The following is a 13,850-nucleotide window of genomic DNA, read 5'->3' on the forward strand; positions in this document are numbered from 1 at the left end:
AGGAATGGTAAGATCTAGAAGTATAACCCTAATTCAAGCCGAGAGCCACTCGCTTCAAAATTTTTCTTACATCTCTCTACAAAGATGAATAGAGAAATGTTTGTTTCTCTGGAAAAACAAAATTCAGATCTAGAGAGAGGGGGAATTGATTGAGTTTGCTGTGGATTTGATAACCCACTGAAAAGAAAAATATTTTAAAAAAATTCGGTGAAAGTTTGCCATTTTCCTAAGCTTTGTTGTGGATTTGATAACCCACTGGAAACTATAAACTGATTGATTGCAATTAGAATTTTTGTCCAAAATTAATTGTCGTTGCAAGACTTTGAAGGGGCCTTCTCTGACTTTCAACTATAAACTGTTTGATTATACAATCAACATTTTGAACGGGTTTGCTCCTTGGATCGTTTTGTGCGCACGTGTAAGTGAGGTGGGATTGATTGGGTTTCTTCCATCTTTGGTTTAATCACTTTTTTTTTTTTTTTTTTTTTATTATTATTATTTTTTTAAATCCTAAAAATAATTGCAATTCTTAATTAATGTAAGGACTTAGATTTGGAACCCAATCCTGGACTTCATGGAATCTTGGCCCAAGAGTCCAATATAATGAATTTATGTAGAGTGTGGGTTGAAGAACTAGGTTAAAATGAGTTGAACAACGGCTCGCATGGAATTTAAGAGTAAATAAACACGAAATAAAATCTGTGACGATCCAAGGACTATTTTTCTAAGGGGACTAAAGTTTTTATCATTACAGATCACCATATTAGGGTACTTGTCCATGCCTTTGTTCTCCTTCTCTCTTCTTTCTTCTCTTTTTTCTCTACCCCATCTTTATGGGAGCTTTTCTACATTGTATAGGCTATCTCTAATCATCTGGACCTTACACTTGTTGGTCCCCTGGACTCCTACCTAAGCACCTATCCCATCAGACACCCCTTTCAGTCCTTTGTGAGTTGCGGCAGCCAATGTAGTACTATTTAGGGGTCTTCTCCACATTAATGCGGCCAGAAAAGTAGCTGTAGTGTATTTAATGTGATAGTGGCAGCCTTTCCTTAGATATTTTGAGTTTTCTTCCTTTTCACGTGTTCAGAGAGTGTGCTTCAACAATTTGAATATACATTTGCTCCGGATTTTCAAGGTCCGAGGAGAAGTCACTCCTCGGACCTCCTTTCTTTGTCTCCTATGATAAGGCTTGCAACGTAGATCACCAAGTCCTGTTTGTCTCCTTGGATTTGCTAGTGTCCTCGGACAAGGCCCAAGGCCCAACTCACCACTATGGGCCATAGTCCCCACACTTAATATTAAAAAAAAAAAAAATTTGTATGAATTTTATGGAATTTTGTAATTTAAAAAAATAAAAATGAAGTTGGTTGCACTTCTTGACATATTCTTGGGCCTCTTTTTGCATGCCTGACCATCAGTATCTTTGAGTGAGGGCTCTGTGTACTAGCGATCTTCTTCCTATGTGGCTCCCACAAATTCCTTCATGCAGTTCTTCGAGTAACATCTCTGATGCTTCTAGGTGTACGTATAATAAATATGGCCCAGAATAGGAGCGCTTGTATAGTTTGTGATCCCTTGACAACCAGAATCGAGGAGCTTTTCTTCGTACTTTCTTGGCTTTCGATTTCTCCTCGGGCAATACATCATCTTTGAGAAAACTCACTATGGGATCCATCAAGCTCGGACTCACTCTGACCTGATGGATTCGGGCCATATCCTTTTTGATTACATCTGCCTTGCATAAATCCTCGACAAGGATGATTTGAGATAGATCCTGTTCCGAGGATGTGGCGAGAGTGGCCAATGAATCCGCATGTGTGTTCCCGCTTCTAGAGATATGCATCAAGTTGAAAAATTCAAAGTCTGATTGCAAGCGTTTGACTTGATCGAGATGTTCCTGCATTCTCACATCCTTGGCCTCTACCTCGCCCTTCACCTGGCCTACAACCAGTCTGGAATCCGAGAACACTTTTATTGCCTTTTCCCCCATTTTTTGCACCATGGTCATTTCTTGCAACAAAGCCTCATACTCGGCTTCATTGTTTGTAGCCAAGGACCCGAGCCTTAATGAATTTTCAATGGTAATCTTCTTAGGGGATATTAGAACTAGCCCTACCCCTGATCCCCTTTGGTTTGCGGCGCCATCAACGTAGACTTTCCACCGTGAGGCTCCTTGTGCAGAGATTGTGCCAACCGATTTTCCATCCATGTTTTCCTCCTCTGCTACTTCTTCTACCGGGGGTTTAGCAAATTCGGCTATTAAATCAGCGAGAACTTGGCCCTTGACAGAGGTCCGAGGCATGTATTTAATATCGAAAGCCCCTAGGAGCGTGCTCCACATGGCAATTCTTCCTATGTAATCGGTGCTCCGGAGCACCGACTTGAGGGGAAGTTGATTCAAGACAACGACAGTGTGTGCTTGGAAATAGTGGGGGAATTTTCGTGTGGCATGCACTACTGCGAGAATTGCCTTCTCCAATGGTAAGTAACGCACCTCGGCCTTATGTAATGATTTACTTACATAGTAAACTGGCCGCTGTACGCCGTTGTCAACTCGTATTAACACTAAGCTCACAGCGTGAGGGGCTACCGCTATGTAGGCAAACAAAACTTCGTCGGCCTTAGGGCTAGACATGATGGGTGGCTGCGACAGGTATTCTTTAAGTTGCTGGAAGGCTAAGGCACAGTCCTCGGACCATTCAAATCTCTTCCACTTGTTCATCAGGAGGTAGAAAGGACAACATCGGTCTGCAGATCGAGAAATAAACCGATTTAATGCCGCGATCATTCCAGTGAGTTTCTAGACTTCTTTTGGGTTCCGAGGAGCTTGTAGGTTATGAATTGCTTTGATTTGGTCTAGGCTCACCTCTATTCCCCTGTGTGTTACCATATAGCCCAAAAATTTGCCGGACCCGACACCAAATGAGCACTTAGAGGCATCGAGACGCAGTTTGTGCTTTCTTAAGATGCCAAAAATGACTTCAAGATCTCTCACATGCTCGGATGCCACTTTACTTTTTACTACCATATCGTCTATGTAGACTTCGATACTTTTACCTAGTTGTGGTTCGAACATTCTGGTCATCATCCTTTGGTAGGTAGACCCTGCATTCTTTAAACTGAAAGGCATCACTTTATAGTGGTAGTTTCCGACGGGGGGTCATGAACGCTGTTTTTTCTTGATCTTCTAAGGCCAGTGGTATTTGATGATAACCCTGGAAGGCATCCAAGAAGCTCATTCGAGGGTGGTCTACAGTTGTGTCTACCAATCGGTCTATCCGAGGCATTGGGAGCGGGCCTTTTGGGCACGCCTTGTTCAAGTCCGTGAAGTCTACGCAGATTCGCCATTTCTCAGTTTTCTTTTTTACCACAACTGTATTTGCCAACCACTCGAGGTAAAAGACTTCTTTGATAGCCCCTGCCTTTTTCAGCTTCATTACTTCATCCTTAATAGCGTCGGCATGCTCTTTCGACAGGCGTCGGGGTGGTTGCTTTTTGGGAATAGAGGATGGGTTAACGTTTAGGTAGTGGCAAATGAGATTCGGATCAACCCTCGAGGCATCGTAGGCATCCCATGCAAATACGTCAACATTTCTTCTCAGAAATCCAATCAATTCCTCTCTCTCTCAGAGGGGTAGTTCTGAGCCGACTTGAAAGAATCTTTCTGGGTCGTCGTCAACAGTAACCCTTTCTAGACTTTCGCATTTTATCTCCTCGGCTGGCTTATCAATGGGTACTGCCGAGGTGACTGATTGCTACAAGTCCTTTCTTATAGAAGCCGAGGGTTCTGCACTGGATAAACATGAGATGGCAGCCACCATGCATTGCCTAGCCATGGCTTGATTTCCCCTAATCTCTTCCACTTGGCCCTCTGATGGGTATTTTACCTTCTAGTGAAGTATAGAAGAAACGGCTCCCAGGGAGTGGAGCCAAGGTCTGGCCACTATGGCTGTGAATGGTGAGTAAGCGTCAACCACGATAAAATCCACATCCATCACCTCTGATCCGGTCTGTATGGGCAGTCTGATCTGTCCCTTTAGTGTGATAGTCTTCCCTTCGAAACTTACCAAAGGGGAATCATACGCCGTTAGGTCCTAGGGCTTTAGGTTCAGCCCCTTGTACAGATCAGGGTACATTACTTCCACAGAACTGTCCTGGTCTACCAGTACTCTCTTCACGTCAAACCTTCCAATCCTAAGTGTCACTACCAAAGCATCGTTGAGAGGTTGTATGGTTCTAATCTTATCTTCATCTGAGAATCCCAACACAGGTGAGCTCTCTTTCTTAGACCTTTTGGACTCCCTATCATTGTCCTCAGCGGAGAGCCGAGCCACAGACATTATCCTAGAGGGAAAATAGCCGGTTCTCCCTGGAATGGCGAGGATGATGTGTATCGTACCCATGGGAGGTCTTAAAGATATATCTTTCTGAGGTTCTTGGATTGCCTGACCCAGATGACCGTTGGAAGGGTGTAAGAGGTGCCGCAATTTTCCTTCTCGGACCAACTGATCCAGGTGGTTCCATAGATTCCTGCAATCTTTGGTGGTATGTCCGTGATCTTGGTGGTACTGACAATACAGACTCTGGTTGTGTTTTGAGGAGTCTCCGGCCATTTTATTCGGCCACTTGAAGAAAGGCTCGTTCTTGACTTTCTCCAAAACCTGTTGCACCGGCTCTCTGAATATGGAATTAACCGCTTGCATGTTGGTTGGTCCAGATTGTCTCACGAAATCTCTTCTTGGACGATTATTGTTGTATCATTCTGGCCTGTAATCATTCCCCTTGTGAGGGATGATCTTCTCCTTTCCTTTCCCTTGTAGTTGGTCCTCTTCCACCCTTTTATATTTGTCAATCCTGTCCATAAGTTGACGAACGCTGGTAACAAGTTTTCCAGTTAGGGACTTCCTTAAACAATGCTCAGTGGGGAGACCACTTTTAAACATGTTGATGGCGACATCGTCGTAGTTACCATCCATCTCGTTGTATATTTCCCAATACCTATCCGAATAGGCTTTTAAAGTTTCTCCTTCATGCATGGATAATGATAACAACGAACTCAGAGGCCGAGGAACCCTACTGTTCATAATAAAACGAGAGCAAAAAACTTGGGTGAGTTGTTTATAGGAATCTATGGAGTTCGTCTTTAAGTTGTTGAACCACCTCATCGCCACTGGTCCCAGATTGGACGGAAAAACTTTGCACATCATCGCCTCATTTTGAGAATGGATAGCCATTCTTTGGTTAAATTGGCTCACATGCTCCACAGGGTCTGTTCGGCTATTGTAAATGGTAAACGTAGGTTGGTGGAAACGTCGTGGTAGTCTAGCCCCTTCTATCCTGTGCGTGAAAGGTGATATGGAGATCTGATCCAGAGCTTTGTTCATGGTATCATTACCCAGACCCTTACTAGATGGGCTCTTATGTCTCCGTTCATGACGCTGCTCTTTTTCATAAGAGAAGGTTTCACTTGGGGGAGTTCTTGATCTCCACTCGTAACTGACATCCTCTTCCTTATTAGAGGATATGTCGGAGCTGGAAGGGGACCGCCTTTGCTGTGCATGGCGCAATCTCTTTTTCAGGTCGTCTATCTCTCGCTGCATGGTTTGACGGTTGTTTTGCCTTTGGGATATGTGACTACCTACTTGGGAGTGGCTCTGGCTCGTCTGAGTAGTATGTACACTTCCCTCTCAGTTCCTTCCATTGCCCAGATTTGGCTCAGGGTAAGGAGGATTATTATGCTGCTGAGGCCTAATGGGTTCTGTCCGCTAAGGATCGGCTTGGAGAGGATTTTCTTGGTGTGGACCTAATCCTGCCATGTTTAACAGTCGTACTCACTAACACTCGAGTTCTCCCTACAGACGGTGCCAATTGTAAGGACTTAGATTTAGAACCCAATCCCGGACTTTATGGAATCTTGGCCCAAGAGCCCAATACAATGAATTTATGTAGAGTATGGGTCGAAGAACTAGGTTAAAATGAGTTGAACAACGGCTCGCATGGAATTTAAGAGTAAATAAACACGAAATAAAATCTGTGACGATCCAAGGACTATCTGTCTGAGGGGACTAAAGTTTTTATCATTACAGATCACCATATTAGGGTACTTTTCCATGCCTTTGTTCTCCTTCTCTCTTCTTTCTTCTCTTTTTTCTCTTTTTTCTTTGCCCCTTCTTTGTGGAAGCTTTTTTACATTATATAGGCTATCTTTGATTATCTGGACCTTACACTTGTTGGTCACTTGGACTTTTACTTGAGCACCTATCCCATCAGACACCCCTTTCAGTCCTTTGTGAGTTGTGGCAGCCAAAGTAGCTGTAGTGTATTTAATGTGGTGGTGGCAGCCTTTCCTTAGATATTTTGAGTTTTCTTCCTTTTCACGTGTTCAGGGAGTGTGCTTCAACAGTTTGAATATACATTTGCTCCAGATTTTCAGGGTTCGAGGAGAAGTTACTCCTCGGACCTCCTTTCTTTGTCTCCTATGATAAGGCTTGCAACGTAGATCACCAAGTCCTGTTTGTCTCCTCGGATTCGCCAGTGTCCTCGGACAAGGCCCAAGGCCCAACTCACCACTTTGGGCCATAGTCCCTACACTTAATATATATATAAAAAAATTTGTATGAATTTTATGGAATTTTGTAATTTAAAAAAATAAAAATGAAGTTGCAGACAATAACCAAAGAGTAGATTGAATAATATTAAATGTTAAAAGACTAAATGAAATTAAAGTTACAAGATTGAATTGAATTTTAGGAAAATTTAGAAGGTGTAATTTGTAGTTTAACTTAATTTTAACACTTGTTAGGATTTATACTGTAAAATCTAATTTGTGTGACATTTTTTGATTAATAAAAGTGTAATTTAATGAGAATATTATGAATATTGGACGTAATGATAGGAGGTCAACCTTAGGGTTAGGCAATTTTGGGTGCCTAACACCTTCCCAAGAGTGTATCTAAACTTGGAACCGATACTCTGGTAGTAAGTGATAGACCAAGAATGTATTGACCCCTTGTGATGTATTAACCAATTAATTAACCAGGTTTATTAATTAATTCAATTAGCATGCAATAAGCGTGGTAGCACAAACAAATCATCAACTAAGTTCAAATGTAGTAGAAAATAAATTGACACGGTGATTTGTTTATGATTGAGGAAAACCTACATGGCAAAAACCTTATCGGCTGATTTTACGGTCACCACTCCCAAAAATGCATTATTATCTCAACAAACGGTTACAAGTAAAGGAATCCCAGTACTTTATACCAACCTACTGTTGAACTCTTACCCTAATACCTAATTGGACTTGTTTTGTATTGACAATCTCTCATTTTCAATGCACGGCTCCCAGTACGTGACTAACCAATTCGATGCGCAGATCCCAGTACGCGGCTTGCTCACCAACTTGAGAAAGATGTTGGCAGCAAAGTTTTTCAGTTCATCAATACGATGAAGATCACGAAACTCCTTGGTTACAAAACCTTACGGTGTATAAACACAGCGGCTTCTTGAATAGAAAGATGAACTAAGGCATATGGAATGCATGAAAAAGTGAAAGAAAGAAGATCTTACTAGAAGAAGAAAGATCAATCAAGGCCAAAACCCTTGGGAATGAAGTTTGGAGTGAGAGAGAGGTGATTTGGAAGAGGAAGAGACGTTTTCTGTCGAGAGAGATTGGGGAGAAATGAAGAAAACATCACCCGAACCCTATTTATAGGAATTCTAGTTTCTCGATGGATTGAGAGGTATCGAGATCTGTCGAGAATTAAAACGCAAGAAATAGCTATCGAGGATTTGTCGAGAGGTGTCCATAGCAAAAGGGGTTTGATAGATTGAGGAGCTATTGAGCATCTATCGAACATCCAAAAACTTCCTCGATGGATTGAGTAGCTATCGAGATTAAATCTCAAAAATCCCGATGGATTAAGATTGCGATAACAGCTATTGAGAAAGGAAGTTAAAAAGACTCAATAGATAGCCTCGTTGTCGAAAGGTATCAAGAAGCTATCGAGATTGCTTAAAATCATTTTTTCAAAGAAGAGAAAAACACATACATGAATGCAATCAAACATGCTACTCAACCAAAGATCCAACCAACATTTTAAGCTCTCAAAATCAACTCTCATAAAAAAATATTAAGAATTTAGATCCAAAACACGCACACACACACACTAAACAAGTCTAACTAATTTTATATTTCAAAAACAAGTGTGTTGTGTGTGAAAAACATCGCAAGGTTGCGTAAGTGTTTACATGTTATGACGATTTGAGATATAAGAAAATCACTTTAACTCACATATAATCATAACTATTTAATGGAGACTATCACCTTCGAGGTACATCCTATAACTCCCACATCTCCTACAATACACGTTTGCAATCATATATAAAGCATTTTGATTCTTTTTGCTTTTTATTTTTCTTTGCATATTTTTCTTTTAAGCAAACCATGCATGGGCATATAAGAGAGAGAAAAGAAATACCCAATGATGTTACACTTTTGACATTGCACTTTTGCTATGCCAAAGCATACATATGTCATTTCATGATTGGTGCGCAATAGTGGTGAGATGGTTGTTTATGCATTTCTCTTAGGATTTTCTAGTCCTTCCTGTCAAAAAGAGTGATACGAGCATACATATGTCATAAGGCTCACTTGCTTAGTTATGCATAAAAATGCTCATCTAAGTTACAAAAGATACAAAGTTTAGAACATTTTGTTTCAATGGCCATCCAAGGTACACAAGTACCAATATACACAAACACACACTGTTTTTGTATTTTTCTGATTTTTCAATTTTATTTTATTTTTTATAAAAACAAAATAAAGAAAAACTGAAAAATAAACAAACAAAAACATGTTAAATAAAAATTGCATGCTCTGATACCAATTGATAGGCCAAGAATGTATTGACCTCATGTGATGAATTAACCAATTAATTAGCCAAGTTAATTAATTAATTCAATTAGCATGCAATAAGCATGGTAGTACAAACAAATCACCAATTAAGTTAAAATGCAATGGAAAGTAAATTGACACGGTAATTTGTTTACGAATTGGGAAAACCTACATGGCAAAAACCCCACCGGTGATTTTAAGGTCACCAGTTCCGAGAATTCACTATCATCACAATAAGCGGTTATAAGTAAAGGAATCCCAGTACTTTAAACCAACCTATAGTTGAACCTTTACCCCAATACCCAATTGGACTTGTTCTACAGTGACAATCTCTCCTTTTCAATGCACGGTTCCTAGTACGTGACTAACCAATTCAATGTGCGGATCCTAGTATGCGGCTTACTCACCAACATGAGAAAGATGTTGGCGGCAAAGTTCTTCAGTTCATCAACACGATGAAGATCATGAAGCTCCTTGGTTACAAAACTTTATGGTGTACAAACACAGCAGCTTCTTGAATAGAAAGATGAACTATGGCATATGTCTCCGGTTCATAATATGCTTGTGAAAAACTTTTGCGTTGAGTTGCATCAACTGTAACGACCCTTAAAACGATCCTTATATATGTTTAGGGTTGTGAGAAAAGAAAGCCCAAACATCTATTCACGGATTGGAGTGGAATCAACTCTGGAAAACTAATTTTCATAAACCTTGACAGATAACTTATCTATTGAGTAGCTGTTGAGCATCGAGTTTAAACAACCTTTTAAACCTCGATAGATACTAGTTGTCGAGTTTTAAAATTTAGCACTTCTTCACTTGTTTCTTGAACGGACTTACAAGTAAAGTGCGTTTTGTCAAAGGATTAGCTAATTATATATTGACATATATTCCTAACAATGATTCACATATGTCCTAACAGTATGATCAAAGGTCCTTCCTCGAGAGGACGCTATATATATGGTTCCTAAACCATTGCAAAAACTAGGTGGTGACTCCGATGACCCCTTGTGTCCACAGTGGTGACTCCACTGTGGATAATGAGTTTAATTTCTATATGTCCTATGTCTTAACCTTAATAAAAATTATTTCAATACTTGTTTTGCACACACATCACTTGGTTTCTTTTATCCCTCAACCTTGGCTGGTGATAAATGGGAAGATGGAAGGCTCCATTCAGGCCCAAATCTTTCTAAGTTCATCCCACCAACTCACAATCAGTGCCATCACCTATAATGGGCTTTAAGTACATCAAAGGTTTGCACCAATCCACTATGGGGTCCACTTAGGCCCTCGGTTGGAATTATAGCCCACCTAGTTGTGAGTGACCTACTTATCTATTCTTTTAGCTTTAAGGAGCCTACCCACACTAGAGAGATCCTAGACCCTATCGCAAAGGATACCCTTTATATCTCTTGTTTGTTCAACCATATACCATGTGTTCGCTTAATTCTAAAGAACAAATAAAAGATATAAAAATGGAAGGGATGACCCTAAAGTTATGGTATACCCTAAGATATTATGGGATAAAAGAAAATAAGTTCTCACATATAAGAGACTTGTCCTTAAAATCCAGGGGTATATCTTAACTTGAAAGGTTCATAAGACCATAGCCTATTTGCTAATATAAGCCCCAGTGGAAAAAAGCCCTTTTGAAAAAGAGGACTTTCGGCTTAAAGTAACAAATACGCTATGGACTTAGCATCCAACATCTTGGGTTTCTTTGTTGCATGCCTAGGCCCAAAATGATAAACTTTGAGAGGGAGGCTACAATGTATTCTAGCTAGAGGGCTATTTCAAAAAAAAAAAAAAAAATAAAATAATGATGAAATAATGAATGAAAATGAAAAGCCTAAAGGTGATGAATACGTTGTAAGCCCATGTTTGAGACAAAGGGTTGAAAAATTCTAAGTGCATTCTAATGAAAGCCCATGAGAGTAAGATGAGAGCTTTATTGTGTTAGGACATATGTGATTCACTTGTTAGGAACATATGTCACTATTTTATGTAATTGTCTAATCCTTTGACAAAACGCAATTTACTTGTATTTGGGTAGATCTAGGATGTGTTTAATACTTCAAGAAACCTTGTTTTCAAGTGTTAAAGCCATGTATGTCTGTCCAAGATTTAAGTGTGAAAAGTGTTGTTCATTAAAGCTCAACAGCTAGTATCTATCGAGACCTGTAGAACTGTTTAAGCCCGTGGCTCAATAGCAGCTCGACAGATAGGCATCTGTCATGGTTTATGAAGTTCTGTTTTTCAGGACTGTTTTGACTTCAATCCGTGATTGTATATTTGGGCTTTCTTTTTTCAAAACCCTAAACATATAAAAGGATTATTTTAAGGGCCATCAAAGGTGGAACAAGTTGCATAAGTGTTGAGCAAGGTTTATTCAAGCAAATTGTGACCGGAGACAGAATTTGCCCTAGTTCATCTTTCTTGTGTAGAAGCTGTTGTGTTTGTGCACCGTAGGGTTTTATAACCGAGGAGCTTCTCGATCTTCATCATGTGATGAACTGAAGAACTTTGCAGCCAACGACCTTCTCTAGTTGATGATTGAAGTTGCGTACTAGGATCCGCGCAATTGGTTAGTCACGTACTAGGAGCCATGCATTACAAGGAGAGATTGTCACTATAGAACAAGTCCAATTGGGTATTGGGGTAAGGGTTCAACTGTAAGTTGGTATAAGATACTGAGATTCCTTTACTTTTAACCGCTTGTTTTGATAATAGTGGATTCTCGGGAGTGGTGACCTTAAAATCATCCGGCGGGGTTTTTGTCGTGTTGGTTTTCCCCATTCGTAAACAAATCACTGTGTCAATTTATTTTCCACTGCATACTTAGTTTATTGGTGATTTGTTTGTGCTATCATGCGTTTACATGTTAATTTGATTAATTAATAAGCTTGGCTAATTAATCAATTAATTTATAATAAGGGGTCAATTCGTTTTTGCCCTATCATATTGAAAATGGACCAAAGCCCAATGAAACAAAGGGCAAAAATCTATGAGAGGCAAGGGAGCAACATTGTAATTATGCCTTCATTAAAATAAAATTAAGAATTTTCTAAGAACATTTAAAGTTTAAAAGGAATCGTTAATTGGGACATGAGCTTAATGAAAAATGGGGCTTCTTTTCAGGCATCATTGCACCATCAAAGTCAAGAAAATACGTCCCTACTCCCATTTGGATTTGAGAGAAAAGAAAGCACTTGATCAAGATTGAAGACACACACTAAGAAGAAACAATGACTACCTTCGTGGAAGACTCAAGTGACTAAAGAAGGTTTAGGATTCTTTGAAGGCTGCGACGGAATCAAGAAAAACCTTGGCACTCTCAATGGGAACTTCGTGAAGGAAGGGGTAAACTTTCCTTATTGTGGCTAACTCGAACCTTGGGTAGGCAAGGATGAAAATGTGTATTCGGGTTGGGAAATGTTCTTTAATGAAAAGCTCACCCTTAATGAGAAGCCTACCGTGGTGATCAAAGAGATACAAGAAGAGGTTGATTGGGTGAACTACAAGGATGTTGAAGCAATAAAGACCATGCTGAAGACAAGTGGGGATGTGTTTGCCATCACCAATGAAGAGCCAAGTGATACTTCCAAATTCATCATGCGTATTGTGGGGCCCATTAACAATTGGACTAGGCTTGGGTTTTCTAAAAACATGGGGAAAGAGTTTTGTAATTCAAGTTCCAATGTACTTTTCAATATTTTCAATAAGATGAATTTTGATTTAGCTTACATTGGTGTGTCCCATAGCATTGAAATTCTGCACTTAAGTGATTCAAATAAATTTGAAAATGAAATTAATAAACAATTGGAAAATAAAATTGAACCTATGGAACCAAATCTTGAAACTATTAATTTGGGCAATGATGAGAATCCACGCTTAATTAAAATTGACTCAACTTTAAATGAAAAAGAAAGAAAAGATCTTCAAGAACTCTTCATGGAATTTCAAGAGGTGTTGCATGGTCTTATGAAGAGGCCTAGAATTGACCCTAAGATAGCTTAACATCATATTGATACTCATGATCACATGGTACCTGTCAAACAAAGGTTGAGAAGAACGAGGATCGAATGGCTCTTAAAAATCAAAGAGAAAGTTACTAAGCAATCAAATGTAGGGTTCATCAAACCCGTACACCAAGCCGAATGGATAGCCAATTTCGTGCCCGTATGTAAGATGGATGGGAAGGTGAGGATGTGTGTGGATTTTAGGGACTTGAATAAGGCATGCCCTAAGAATGACTTTCCCCTCCCTCACATTGACGTCTTAATGGATAACACGGGAGGAAGTGCCTTGATGTCTTTCATGAATGGTTTCTCGGGATACAACCAAATTAAGATGGCTCCCAAAAATATGAACAAAACCACTTTCACTACTGAATGAGGGATCTATTGTTACATGGTGATGCCTTTTGGCCTCAAGAATGCTACGACAACATATCAAAGGATGGCTATGGCCTTGCTACATGATATGATGCATAATGAGGTATAGGTGTATGTTGATGATATGATAGTGAAATCCAAGGATAGAGGTAGCTACACCATAAACTTGAGAAAGTTCTTTGAGAGGATTAAAAAGTACAGGTTCAAATTGAACCCACAAAAGTATACCTTTGGAGTAACTGCCAAAAAATTGCTAGGATTTCTAGTGAGTGAAGAGGGATAGAAGTTGACCCATCCAAGATTATATCCATATTAGAGATGCCTCCACCCAAAAGTGAGAAAGAAATAAGGGGTTTCTTGGGTCAATTACAATACATTAGTCGATTCATTGCCAAGCTCACCTCTACTTGTGAGCCCATCTCCAAACTCCTAAGGAAGAATGAATCGCATACATGGAACGATGAGTGCTAAAGAGCCTTTGAACTTATCAAGGAATACCTCCACCACCCACCTATCTTAGTGCCTTCACAACATGGAAAACCCTTACTCCTATA

At 39.8% G+C, this 13,850-nt stretch overlaps 3 protein-coding genes across 3 annotated transcripts; all 3 read right to left on the reverse strand.

Annotated features, from left to right (window-relative positions):
- Nucleotides 1-1,417: 1,417 nt before the first annotated feature.
- LOC126712911 (uncharacterized) lies at nucleotides 1,418-2,638 on the reverse strand. The gene has a single exon (XM_050412449.1). It carries the CDS (start codon nucleotides 2,636-2,638, stop codon nucleotides 1,418-1,420), a length of 1,221 nt encoding a protein of 406 aa, XP_050268406.1.
- A 1,459-nt stretch (nucleotides 2,639-4,097) lies between these two features.
- On the reverse strand, nucleotides 4,098-4,706 carry LOC126712918 (uncharacterized). The gene has a single exon (XM_050412461.1). It carries the CDS (start codon nucleotides 4,704-4,706, stop codon nucleotides 4,098-4,100), a length of 609 nt encoding a protein of 202 aa, XP_050268418.1.
- Nucleotides 4,707-4,760: 54 nt separating this feature from the next.
- LOC126712929 (uncharacterized) lies at nucleotides 4,761-5,603 on the reverse strand. Its single transcript, XM_050412473.1, has one exon. It carries the CDS (start codon nucleotides 5,601-5,603, stop codon nucleotides 4,761-4,763), a length of 843 nt encoding a protein of 280 aa, XP_050268430.1.
- Nucleotides 5,604-13,850: the final 8,247 nt, after the last annotated feature.

This window comes from Quercus robur, chromosome 1 (genome assembly GCF_932294415.1).
Source record: "Quercus robur chromosome 1, dhQueRobu3.1, whole genome shotgun sequence".
In the NCBI taxonomy this organism is placed as follows: domain Eukaryota; kingdom Viridiplantae; phylum Streptophyta; class Magnoliopsida; order Fagales; family Fagaceae; genus Quercus; species Quercus robur.

Coding starts and splice junctions, on each gene's coding strand:
- LOC126712911 (XM_050412449.1), bottom strand. CDS start 2,638: ATGTCTAGCCCTAAGGCCGACGAAGTTTTGTTTGCCTACATAGCGGTA.
- LOC126712918 (XM_050412461.1), bottom strand. CDS start 4,706: ATGCAAGCGGTTAATTCCATATTCAGAGAGCCGGTGCAACAGGTTTTG.
- LOC126712929 (XM_050412473.1), bottom strand. CDS start 5,603: ATGCAGCGAGAGATAGACGACCTGAAAAAGAGATTGCGCCATGCACAG.